Raw genomic sequence first — 12,458 nt, 5'->3', positions numbered from 1 at the left:
GGTTTGTGCGCCTGACATGGTGCTGACAAGACCTGGATTACTGCTTGATCCCCAAAACATACTCTACATTATTTTGAAATAAACACTATGGAAGAGAAAAAAAAGTAGGCAGATGCATTGCTTAAAGAGGCATGCCAAGCCCCACCTACTTATTTCAAAAGGAGTGAGTGAGTCAGTCACTATCCAGAAGACTGGATACTTAATGCAGGATAAACAACATCAAAAGTACAAAAATGACTAAATTATCTGAAAGTAAGATGAAGAAGCAAAGGTCAAGTGGGTAAGCAATGCAGTTTAAGTGTACATTGTGGGAGTGTAGAAGAGGCCAGGTGCCCCTTATTACCCATTGAGATGGAGTTAGTGTGGGAGCAGATGTGTCTGAATATGGGTTCAAGAGATGTGTTTTTAATGAATCTGTTCTTCGGGTCTTTTCTTATGTTTGGTTATGGTAGGGAGATTAAAGTTTATGGATGTTTCTCTCATTGCTGGTCAGGTAGTGCATAACAAGCAGTTTGTTAAAGGATATTTATATATTTGACGAAACAGCCTTGTCTTTGGTTCATACAAAGAAAGAAGGAATTTAGTTTAAATATGTAATGAGGGTAAAACTAATCACAAATAAGAACATAAAAGCCTTACTGGGTCATACCAATGGTCCATCAAGCCCAGTAGCCCGTTCTCACGGTGGCCAATCCAGGTCAGTAGTACCTGGCCAAAACCCAAGGTGTAGCAATACTCCATGCTACCGAAACAGGGCAAGCAATGGCTTCCCCCATGTGTTCCTCAATAACAGACTATAGACTTTTCCTCCAGGAACTTGTCCAAGCCTTTCTTAAAACCAGCTATGCTATCCGCTTTTACCACATCCTCTGGCAAACGCGTTCCAGAGCTTAACTATTCTCTGAGTGAAAAAAATTTCCTCCAATTGGTTTTAAAAGTATTTCCCTGTAACTTCAGCGAGTGTCCCCTAGTCTTTGTAATTTTTGACGGAGTGAAAAATCGATCCAATAGACCCATTCTACTCCATTCAGGATTTTATAGACTTCAATCATATTTCCCTTCAGCCGTCTTTTTTCCAAGCTGAAGAGCCCTAACCGTTTTAGTCTTTCCTCATACGAGAGGAGTTCCATCCCCTTTACCATCTTGGTCGCTCTTCTTTGAACCTTTTCTAGTGCCACTATATCTTTCTTGAGATAAGGAGACCAGAACTGAATGCAATACTCCAGATGAGGTCGCACCATGGAGCGATACAGGGGCATTATAACATTCTTAGTCTTGTTAACCATCCCTTTTTTAATAATTCCTAGCATCCTATTTGCTTTTTTGTCCGCTGCTGCCGCCCATTGGGCGGAAGATTTCATCGTATTGTCTACGATGACACCCAGATCCTTTTCTTGGGCGCTAATCCCCAAGGTGGACCCTAGCATCCGGTAACTGTGAGTCAGGTTTTCTTCCCAACGTGCATCACTTTGCATTTGTCCACATTAAATTTCATCTGCCATTTGGACGCCCAGTCTTCCAATTTCCTAAGGTCCGCCTTTAATTTTTCACAATATGCTTGCGTTTTAACAACTTTGAACAGTTTGTATCATCTGCAAATTTAATCACCTCACTTGTCGTTCCAATTTCCAGATCATTTATAAATAAGTTAAATAGCACCGGTCCCATGATTAATACAATGACCAATTAAAGTAATTCACTTGAATTTCTTATCCTTCACTGTTCCTATCTTCTTGCTCAGTTACTGGTCCCCTTCTCAGTAGCTTCTCATTGTCTTGTTGAAACATTAAGCATCACTGATGCATACTCTGGAAGAAAGATGGGAGAGAGGGCATATAATAAAGATGTTTAAATATCTCCGTTGCGTTAATGCATAGGATGTGAGTCTTTTTCAAATGAAGGAAAACTCTGGTAGAAGAGGACATAGGATGAAGTTAAGATGTGATAGGCTCAAGAGTAATCTAAGGAAATACTTCTTTACAGAAAAGATGGTAGATGTGTGGAATAGTCTTCTGATAAAAGTGGTGGAGACAGACTGTATCTGAATTCAAGATAGCAGGGGACAGGCATGTGGGATCTCTTAGAGAAGGGAGGAGATAGTAGATGCTGTGATGGCCAGACTGGATGACCCATTTGGCCTTTATCTGCCATCAAATCACTTTGACTATGGCGGTATAGAAAAATAAAGTTATTATTATTATTATCATGTTTCTGTGTTTCACTGTATGTACGGGGCTCCACCGTGCAAAGAATGGGTGCTCATCAAAAACAGATATTCCTCTCTTGTCATACCCAGTCTCCTTAGACGTCCAAGAATATCTCTGTTTTATACCGTGTTAGCTTGTTTGGAATGTAATACTATAAAATAACCTCCTTTTTACTAATAGTTTCTACTAATGTATTTAGGTTCTATGTTCATTACTACAGTACCTCAGAAAGGAGATGATGCTAAGTGTGTAGTTGTATTGCTGCTTGCAGGGAAGGGACTGTGGTGTCCTGTCAGTGGGGATACAGATAGATGGGAGCCTGCATTTGGCCTCATAGGCAATGTAAAGGGGTAGACTATTACTGAGGTTATGGCTTAAACAATATTTTATCCAATTCTGATCTGCAACTATTGAGTTTGGTTTGTTTGGCCCTTGCAAATCCCAAAAATGTGTTCTATTTCCCTTATTTGACTTGGTGAGGCCCTGAAAGACACAGGCCAGGGGAGCTTTTAGCATTATTCTAGAAAAGTCTGCTCTACTGGTTGTAAATATTTCATTTTATTTATTAGATTTTGTAATCCACCTATCCATATAATCTAGGTAATTTAAAAGATACATTTACATTTAAGTATAACATTTAGCAAGCATATTAAAATGCAATACATCAATCATAATAAAAATAAAATCCCATATAATTTTTAAGATTGATGGGGACAGATGTGCTGTAGAAGAATGAAGAGGGATATCAATAAGGGGAAAATAGTTTAGAGAAGAGGCTGATATAAACAGATAAGATTAGGTACCATAAGAGAATCTTCAACCTTGTGTCCCTCCTCAATTAACAGGACCCTAGATCTCTCTCACCCCATCCATATGAAGATTCAACTTAACAGTCATGACCACCAAAGCCCATCTCCCCCAGAATGACCTATAAAAATGCACAGTTGAACATAAGAACATAAAAGCAATACTAAGTCAGACCAGTCTATCAAGTACGGCGTTGTATCCCCGATGGAGGCTAGCCACAGTCATTAGTACTCTCTGACAGATCTCAAAAAGTAATTCAAATTTCTCATAGCTAATTTCTAGAGATGAGCAAAGATTTTCCCAAATCAACCTGGCTAATGCTGTTTCATGGACTTTTCCAAACCTCTTTTGGACCCTTTTATGTTAGTTGCTTTGACCATGTTCTCCAGTAATACTAGTGGTACTTATATTCTGCCAACTCCCTGAAACAGGTTCAAAGTGGACAACATAAGAAAAAAAAAAAAATAAGAATACAGCAATGTAATAATATAAATCTAAAAAATAAATTTTTTAAACAAGTGGAGGGGCATAATAAAAAAAAAGTCTTAAGTCCTCTTTTGGCCTAAGGCCTTAAACGTTGAAAATAGAAGCAGGGAAAATGTCCATTATCAAAAAAAAGTCCAAAAGGAGTTTGTTTTTTTTATAATGGCCTGCCTCTACGTTCAGCTATTTAAACGCCCAGACCACCACTACCTCTACACTAACACCATATAATCAACCTAAAAAAAAGCCTAAGTCCCAAACATCTAAAACAAGGGCTTTTAGGCGAAGGAAGAGCTAGTCCTTCGCTTAAAAGCTGGATTCTGTAACCGGTGTCTGTCAGAAACAACACCGGTTACAGAATCCCGCCCTACAATGATCAGGGCAAGAGGGAGCCCAAGCCCTCTTGCCCCGCGGCACCCCCGAACTGCCCGACACTATCGGGGCAGGAGGGAGCCCAAGCCCTCTTGCCCCGCGGCACCTCCGAACCCCGATAAAGATCAGAACAAGAGAGAGCCCAAGCCCTCTTGCCCCACGGCACCCCCGAACCCCCCTCCCGACACGATCGGGCAGGAGGGAGGCCAAGCCCTCCTGCCTTCGACGCAAGGGCCCCCCCCGAACTCACGATCACCCCACCCCCACCGACCCGCGACTCCCATCCGTTGAATGGCTGGCCTTAGGACCTGATTGGCCCAGGTGGCTCAAATCCCACCTGGGCCAACCCGAATAGGAGCCTAAGCCTTTATTTGAAACTGTGTTTTAGATTGTGTGCAGGTATTTGGATATGGAAGAGATGCAGCTGATACCAGTGATTACTGGACAGGGGTACTATGAATCGCTGGAGGGGGTAAGGAGAACTGTGTACCGTGAGCGATTTGTAAATCTGATATCTGTGCTATGGTGAGTCATATGGATGAAGGCAGAGTGAATGTTGGGGTAATTAATACAAGATCACTAAAGGCTAAGACAGTTGTAATAAAGGGAATGATTGAGGAATATGGGTTTGATATCCGCCCTAAGTTGCGTTCCTGTGACCACTGGGATTTTGAAGATCTCGACGAGAAAGGAATTAAGAGCAGGTGTGTTCTTCTGTGTTGGTCCAGAGGAATGGAACAGGCTTCCACAATATATACGGCGACAGGGGAATTTGAAAACATTTAAAAGATTGCTGAAACGCCATCTGTTTTGCAAAATGAAATATGGTTACAGAATGAGGGACTATGTTTGTAGCTATGAGAAGACATTATATTCTTTTGGGTTTTTTATATTGTACTTTTTGTAAGGTTTTATGTCTATAATATACATCCAATAATCTACCCAGCATTACATATAACAATACATTCAAACCCCAATCTTATTCAAAATTGGAGAAAAGACTTCAGTGTCTAATAGGGGGGTCCTTAGAAAATACAACTCCCACTTAAGACAAACCTGCCTTAATATCCAATTATTGAGGCAGGAAGACACATCCTCGGTCAAAAAACTTCAAAGATAAATGGGAAAAAATTACTTTTCTTATTTCAACTATTGCATAAATATATCGAAACATATCTGAAAAAGTAGTCTTTGTAGTGCTGGGCATTAGAAGCAGGAAAAACCCGCAAAGTGGAACATAAGCAAAGTGCAGAGCGGCTACTGAATCTCCACTGCCTGCATGCTGTCACCACATTTTCCAACAGGGCTCCCTGTTTTGCAAAAAGCTTCGTCAGGGAAATGCTGAAAAAGAAGAAAAAAATAATAAATCATCTTTCCTTTAAATCACAATCTTAAAGACAAAAACATAAAACAGCCCAGCTCACAGCGTAAATTATCCAGGTTCAACGCCTATTGTAAAATACCAGCAGTCCCGCCTCTTCAAAACGGTGAGCCTTCCCCTTCCCGGTGCAGCCTGGGAAGTGACCTTATGCGCCTGATCCAATCATGGCCTTAGGCCCCTCCCAGTATATCTCTGGATGCACTGAGAAGAGGAAGGATCGTCATTTTGAAGAGCTGGGCCTTCCAGCAAGAGGGAATGGGCATCTCTCCTGCCGGTCTTCACTTTAAAGTTACAGGAAGAAGGCCCAGCCAACATGGCCGGGTGGGAGAGCGGCCCACTGGACCACGAGGTAGCCCTTTGTCGGTGAGACCTCATTTAGAATATTGTGTACAATTCTGGAGACCACACCTTCAAAAAGATATAAAAAGGATGGAGTTAGTCCATAGGAAGGCTTCTAAAATGGTGCATGGTCTTTGTTGTAAGGCTTATGGGAACAGACTTAAAGATCTCAATATGTAATATTTGGAGGAAAGGTGAGTGAGGGGAGATATGATAGATGTTTAAATACCTATATGTTGTAAATGTGCATGAATCAAGTCTCTCATTTGACAGGATGCTCTGGAATGAGAGTGCATAGGATGAAGTTAAGAGGTGATAAGCTCAGGAGTAATCTAAGGAAATACTTTTTTACAGAAAGGGTGGTAGATGTGTAGAAGTCTCTCGGAAGAGGTGGTGGAGACAGAAACTGAATTCAAGAAAGCATGAGATAGGCACGTGGGATCTCTTAGAAAGAGGAAAAGATAATGGTTTCTTCAGTTGGCAGTCATGTACTAACTGCACTCTGTCAGAGCAATCCACAACTCTGATACACCCATATTATTCCCTGCTGCTGTTCCTTCCTGTGTTAGGTAGCTAGTGTGGGTTTAACACTGCACTGCATCTATTAAACAGATGTTCTAAAGTTCAATTTAGGAAAATATAATCTTGGGCATTATTGCAGGATATGATTGAGCAATTTAATTTATCTGATCCTTGGAGAATACTGAATCCGAAATCTAGAAGTTATACCTTTTACTTTAACCCACATAATTCTTACCGAATATAAATAATAATTAACATTTTCTCTGTGTACAGTGTGCTTTGTGTTTTGTTTAATTATGTGGTTACCATTATTTATTAATAAGATTTCTTACTGAATATAAATGATAATTAACATTTTCTCTGTGTACAGTGTGCTTTGTGTTTTGTTTAATTATGTGGTTACCATTATTTATTAATAAGATTATATTGTGTGTATATGAAAAGTGGATGGAAGAAATTGCATTACAATTAGTATTATTATGGGGGTGGAGTCAGGGGTGGAGTTTGGGTGGGGGTACTCGGTTGGTATTTGTTAGGCTTAGGGGGTACTTGGCTTGAAAAGATTGAGAAACACTACTGTTCCAATAATTAATAAAGAAATTTAAGACAAAAAATCTGCTGTATTACTGTTAAGAGGTTGTAGGTTGTGACCAGTGGCTGTATGGCAGACACAATGATTCTGTTACTTGAAACAGCAGCCTATGGGTTTTCTGTACAGGCCAATGGATTGCTCACAGATTCCCTTGACAATCTATTTTTGTATCCTGTGGGTATCATCATAGACTCCTTTTCTTCATTGCATCTACTAATCTTGTCTCATACAAGAGCCTTTTCTGTACTTAAGCTTTTGTTTTATTTCTTCATTCATTCTTAATTTGTTTCTTTTCAGCTTTTAGATCTCTTCATCCAGTGGGATTGGTCAACTTACTTGGCAGATTATGGGCAACCTACCTGCAAGTACCTGCGTGTGAACCCAACAACAGCTCTCATCCTGTTGGAAAAGTAGGTTTATGTCAGCTTACTACTTTTACAGTCCAACACAATAAATAGCCTTCATTTAGGGTTTTGAGCTTACTACTTTTAGCATTTTCTATACTGCAGAATGATTTCCATTATGGTGTTCTACTGAATGGTGTACATCAAAGCTCCTGATTTAGCTGAAGTTAAAAGTGAAGCATGTGGCCAAATAATTTTATAAAAAGGCAAAGGAGGTCACCAGTCAGTGTAGAGATAAAAAGCCATCATTATTTGCAAGGATATCAGTGAAGGGAGACTCGACACGGCCATGTTTCAACTGTGAAGCCCACCTAAGGAGTCAATCCAACCCTTGCTGAAGATCCTGAGTATAAGCTATATCCAATAAATGGATAATCTCTAGCAAGACCGAGATGTGTAGCTTTTATGTCAAAAGACTTAGGATATAAGAACATAAGAATTGCTGCTGCTGGGTCAGACCAGTGGTCCATCCTGCCCAGCAGTCTGCTCATGCAGCGGCCCCCAGGTCAAAGACCAGTGCGCTAAATGAGTCCAGCCTCACCTGCGTACGTCCCAGTTTAGAAGGAACTTGTCCAACTTAGTCTTGAAACCCTGGAGGGTGTTTTCCCTCCGGAAGAGCGTTCCATCTCTCCACCACTCTCTGGATGAAGAAAAACTTCCTTACGTTTGTACGGAATCTATCCCCTTTCAACTTTAGAAAGTACCCTCTCGTTTTCTCTACTTTGGAAGAGTGTGAACAGTCTGTCTTTATCTACTAAGTCTATTTCCCTTCAGTATTTTGAATGTTTCGATCATGTCCCCTCTCAGTCTCCTCTTTTCAAGGGAGAAGAGGCCCAGTTTCTCCAATCTCTCACTGTATGGCAACTCTTCCAGCCCTTTAACCATTTTAGTCGTTCTTCTCTGGACTCTTTCGAGTAGTACCATGTCCATCTTCATGTACGGTGACCAGTGCTGGACGCAGTACTCCAGGTGCTGCTTTGCTGTGTCAAGTCTCCATCCACTGATATCTTTGCAAATAAAGACTGCTTTTTATCTCTATGTTGACTGGTGGCCTCCTTTGCCTTTTGTGATACCCCACTTTTTTGGCTTCGCGTTCATGGACATGGTGGACTTGTTTCTCCTGGTTTATTTCTCTCGAATAAATTTATAAACAGAAACTGAAGCATATAAAAAAGAAAATTAGTTAGCAGATCAGTTCATCAATATAAAAGTAAATCTGAAACTAAAAAGTCTTTTAAGTTAGCGTTAATATTTAATATGTTTATATCTTTATGCTCAACCTGATATGTCAGTTAAGGCTATAAATGTTAGAATTCTTCTTATTTAAATATTTCTTAGATTCATAGGACTTAAATTTAACAGCTTTTTGGGGGGGAGGGGAGGGGGCATAATGCAACGCAGGTTATAAAGTACCAAACTACAGTTTGCAGAAACAGAATGCTTGATGTATCTGTCCACTTACTCATGTCAAGTGGCCAGGAAAAAAAGATGAAAATAAAGCTCTATACTTTTAAATAACAGGCTGTGGCTAATAAATGCTAGGAGCTTGTAGGTCCCACAGAAATAAGCATCTGAGAGAAATGAGTCTAGAGACAAGGGCTCACTGCGAATTAAAAACAGAAATCATGTATAACAGGCTGTGTACCTACCTGAAGACTGAAAAGGAGCCTAAGAAAGACAATAAGATTGATCCTATATTTTTAGTTTTAACAATAACAACAAAAAAAGGTTGACTGTGATCAGCATCATGATAAGACTTGTTAGGGTGCACTTTAGGGTGGGGGGGCTGGACCACGGCTAATGAATTAATTGGCTGAAGCTATTGAATAAGAGCTAAATTTGATAACTCACAGAGGACAGGCAAATGTATTTTTAAAATGGAAACGAAGAGGGATCTTGATCTTACTTGCATTATAGTGTACTAGAATTGAAGCCTACAAGACAGAAAAGCACTGTGCAAGCTCAACAAACTATCCACAGATCGACTTTCCATGTTCACTTCTTCTGTTCACTGTTCTCATATTGTTTATCATAAGACCCAACTTCTGGTACTCTATTGTGCACATAACTATGTACACGCACACCGAAGCCAATAGAAGTACTAAAGAAACAAACATGATTTATTAAAAAAAAAAAAAAAGAATTTATATATAATTTTTTTCCATGAAATTTTATTGAAAATTTTAAAACATTAGTACAAGAGATGCTAAACATGATCCATAACATAAGTATTAAATAAGCACATATTGAAAGAAAATACTTAGAAGTTTATTATTACTTTTCCAGATATTGTATATGTATATATAATTTATAATAATCCTTTTTAGTGAATCATTGCGCCCTGGTTCTCACAAGGCATATGCTTCTAGTTGGGTTTTCTGTCAGACCCTAGGGTCCTCACTTTCTTCCACACCTAGAGGCTGCACTGATAGCATCCTGTCTGCGGAAGGCCAAAAAGAAAGGAAAAAGGGATGCCACAAAGGAGATGCTGAGCTTGGAAGATGGCAGCATATTCTGGGCATCTTTAAGATGGGGCATATCTTTCTTTGCAGAGACAACCCCATGGAATTCATCAATTGTTTCTGGCATGCATCCACTGGTGACCTATCTGGCTTCAGTACTTGAGCTGTTTGGACAGGTTACTGCATTCTTGGAATAGTCAGAAGAACTAATTTGTGTTTAAGGAATATAAAATAGTGTAATGGAGTCAGTGGTACAACCCAAAGTGTAGGTACCTCCTTTGTCCCTAGTAGACTCACAATCTAAGTTTTGTACCTAGGGTAATAAAGGGTTAAAGCTGGCATTTTATCATTACCTTGGACAGATCATAGCTTGGTACAATCTAATCTGCAGATTCCAAATAGAAATATTAGTTCTGTTACAAGCGTAGCAAAAAAAAGAAATGTGCACCAATTCTTTGAGGCTTTATGTCAAAGTTGAGTTCCTAATACAGCCTTGGTAATACTAAGAGACACCATTAATTAAATGGTTGATGACTATTGGTCACTTCAGGAGTTGATAAATTAGCTCCAATAAGTGAAAAGGATTCAGGTCCCAATTCCTGCCCCATACTTTCTCTGTCTCTGTCATATGTAAGTCAGGTACCTGGGGACACATCTTAAAGACCAGAAACCATCTTTCAAATATGTCCGTCTTTTATTATGAGTTTCACATATTTATACGAATCAGGTTTGCCAGCATGTGATGGCATGTGACGTAAGGTCACATGAAACTTTAAACACATCAGCATTTTTCCTAGCTAGAGATTGAAGTCCAAAAGGTAAGAAAAAGCCTTAACCAGCAGAGCTTCTTAACTAAAGCTGTCTGTAAATACGGCTTAACAAAACAATTGAATTCACTTTACTACAGAATAAGAAAACACATCTCTCAAATATACAATGGCCTTGTAGTATATCAGCAGGAGAAGGCAAACAATCTGGATTTACAACTTCAAACACAACTTAAGGAAAACTACATAATAGAATAGCCTTATAATATTTGGTAAGAGAAGGCAAACAATATCTGGATTAAACATAGCATAAGAACACACATCTTTTCAAACATTAGATGTCCTTATACCATCTTCAAAGAAGGGAAAGATAAACAGGGCCTACCTTTGCATCTTTAAGCAACATATGCCTAAGGACACTTACTAAAGTTCTGATACGTGTCCCTTCAAATCCCCTCTTACGACATGTAAATGACGTCACAAATACACAGCATGAGCTGGAAGGGAGTGATACCTTAGGTATGTCTCTCAAGGAGGGGTCTTTTAGGAGCTGTAATACGAATAACACAGTACATGAGCAGTCAAGACAAGAGTGCAAATAATAAGAGATTATGCATTCAACTAAAGTGCTGATCCCAAGAATTAGATAAATCAGAGTTACATTTGAACTCAGCAAAGAGGTCTGCTAATTTCTGAATGTCCATAGGAGGACCTATATTGTCAGAAAGAAAAGTACAACAGCATAAAATACTGAGGAGAATTTTTCAGAATTCTCAGCTAGAATCATATCTAGGGCCATATGATTTTGAGAACCATCTGAGAAGTGGAGCCTAATTAATCAGTAATACCTTGCAAGGCGTCCCTAGAATAGTTCACAAAGCGTTGCTGATTATAATAATTTTAACTAATCCGATCAACATTCTTATTAATAGTAATAAAGGGAATAAGGAACTCAAACCCAGCCTTAACCTGAGCTCGGGCCTTAAATTCATCTGGGACCCCTCTTGGGACCCCTATAGCATCTATGTATACATGTGATCAGATTTATATCAAGACAAATAAAAGGAAAAAACCATGTGAATAGGAAGGATGCCTTTCAGAAAAATATGCAGAAGCATAGTAACCTTAACTAAAGTGCACTGGCCTATCCACTGGCTGGGTAGCTTAACAGGGAGCCAAAAGTCTCCATAAAGCCAGTAAATATCAAATCTGATGCAGCAACAATGGGGCATACCTATGAGCCAAGACAGAACAATAACCTGGGGGTAAATTACCTACAAAACTACCCTGTGTCAGATTAGAAACATGACATGTGTAATTGCCCTTATAGATGATAACGGCAATATCAAGCTTTTGCTGTCCTGGCAACAAAGGGTATTTAGAACACTGCAGTGCACAAAGAGGATAGGTAAAATTAGAGGAGATACTGGTAAATAACCCAAAAAGGCATGGTTGGATACCAGGAGGGAGGTCCAGATGTACGGTTCCTAGATGGGGTCTAGCTTGAGCACATATGTAACAATTACTCTTATTATGTTGATCAGCAGTGAATTTCATCCATTCTAACCAAAGGTTACGTTCTGAAAACCCTACCTCAACAGCCACAATATCTTCAAAGGTGGGATTGGCAATAGCCATCATGTCAGTAAGTTTATTGAATGTAGGGGCCAGTGGGTTAGTATTTTTTGGGACCCCCACAAAATGGCGGGAGAGGATGAGTGGAGGTAGATAGATCCCGTAAGAAAACTGATGATAGCTAGACCCACCCTTAAACCACATGTCCATAATGTACATACCTTCATCAGTAGGTCTAGGGTTGTCAATAGTAAGAGAAAGCTTAATAATTTGTGCAGGAACACTTTTCCTATAACAGTGTCCAACCTTATGAAGGGTCATACAAGTAAGCAGTGATTTACCATTTTGGTCCACTGTTTTTCAGAGTATTTTCTAGTTTATAAACCCAGTCAGTATTAATATTCCACCCTACCACTCCCCAGAATGCACACTTATCCCCCCAACGTAAGTCAGTAACATATACATATATGTCCTTAGTTTTAGGAATCTCTGAGGACCAATAGCACAGCCTTGGGATATCAATTGATGAACAGTCCACAATGTCACA

The 12,458-nt window shown here is 39.6% G+C and overlaps 1 protein-coding gene across 7 annotated transcripts in view; it reads left to right on the top strand.

The window, feature by feature from the left end:
* The window catches only part of EXOC6B (exocyst complex component 6B), a 920,925-nt gene that overhangs the window by 875,275 nt on the left and 33,192 nt on the right, over positions 1–12,458 (top strand). For 6 of the 7 annotated variants that reach the window (XM_033953524.1, XM_033953543.1, XM_033953525.1 and 3 more), the window contains one exon: positions 7,001–7,113. In XM_033953524.1, the coding sequence (XP_033809415.1) occupies positions 7,001–7,113 (113 nt within the window). Of the gene's footprint in view, positions 1–7,000; positions 7,115–12,458 lie in introns of those variants that run through there. The other variant, XR_004540231.1, reaches the window with a different exon arrangement.

The sequence above is a fragment of the Geotrypetes seraphini genome, chromosome 1 (assembly GCF_902459505.1).
Source record: "Geotrypetes seraphini chromosome 1, aGeoSer1.1, whole genome shotgun sequence".
Lineage (NCBI taxonomy): Eukaryota > Metazoa > Chordata > Amphibia > Gymnophiona > Dermophiidae > Geotrypetes > Geotrypetes seraphini.
Note: the sequence above shows the minus strand (reverse complement) of the source record. Positions and strands in the feature narration are given on the sequence as shown.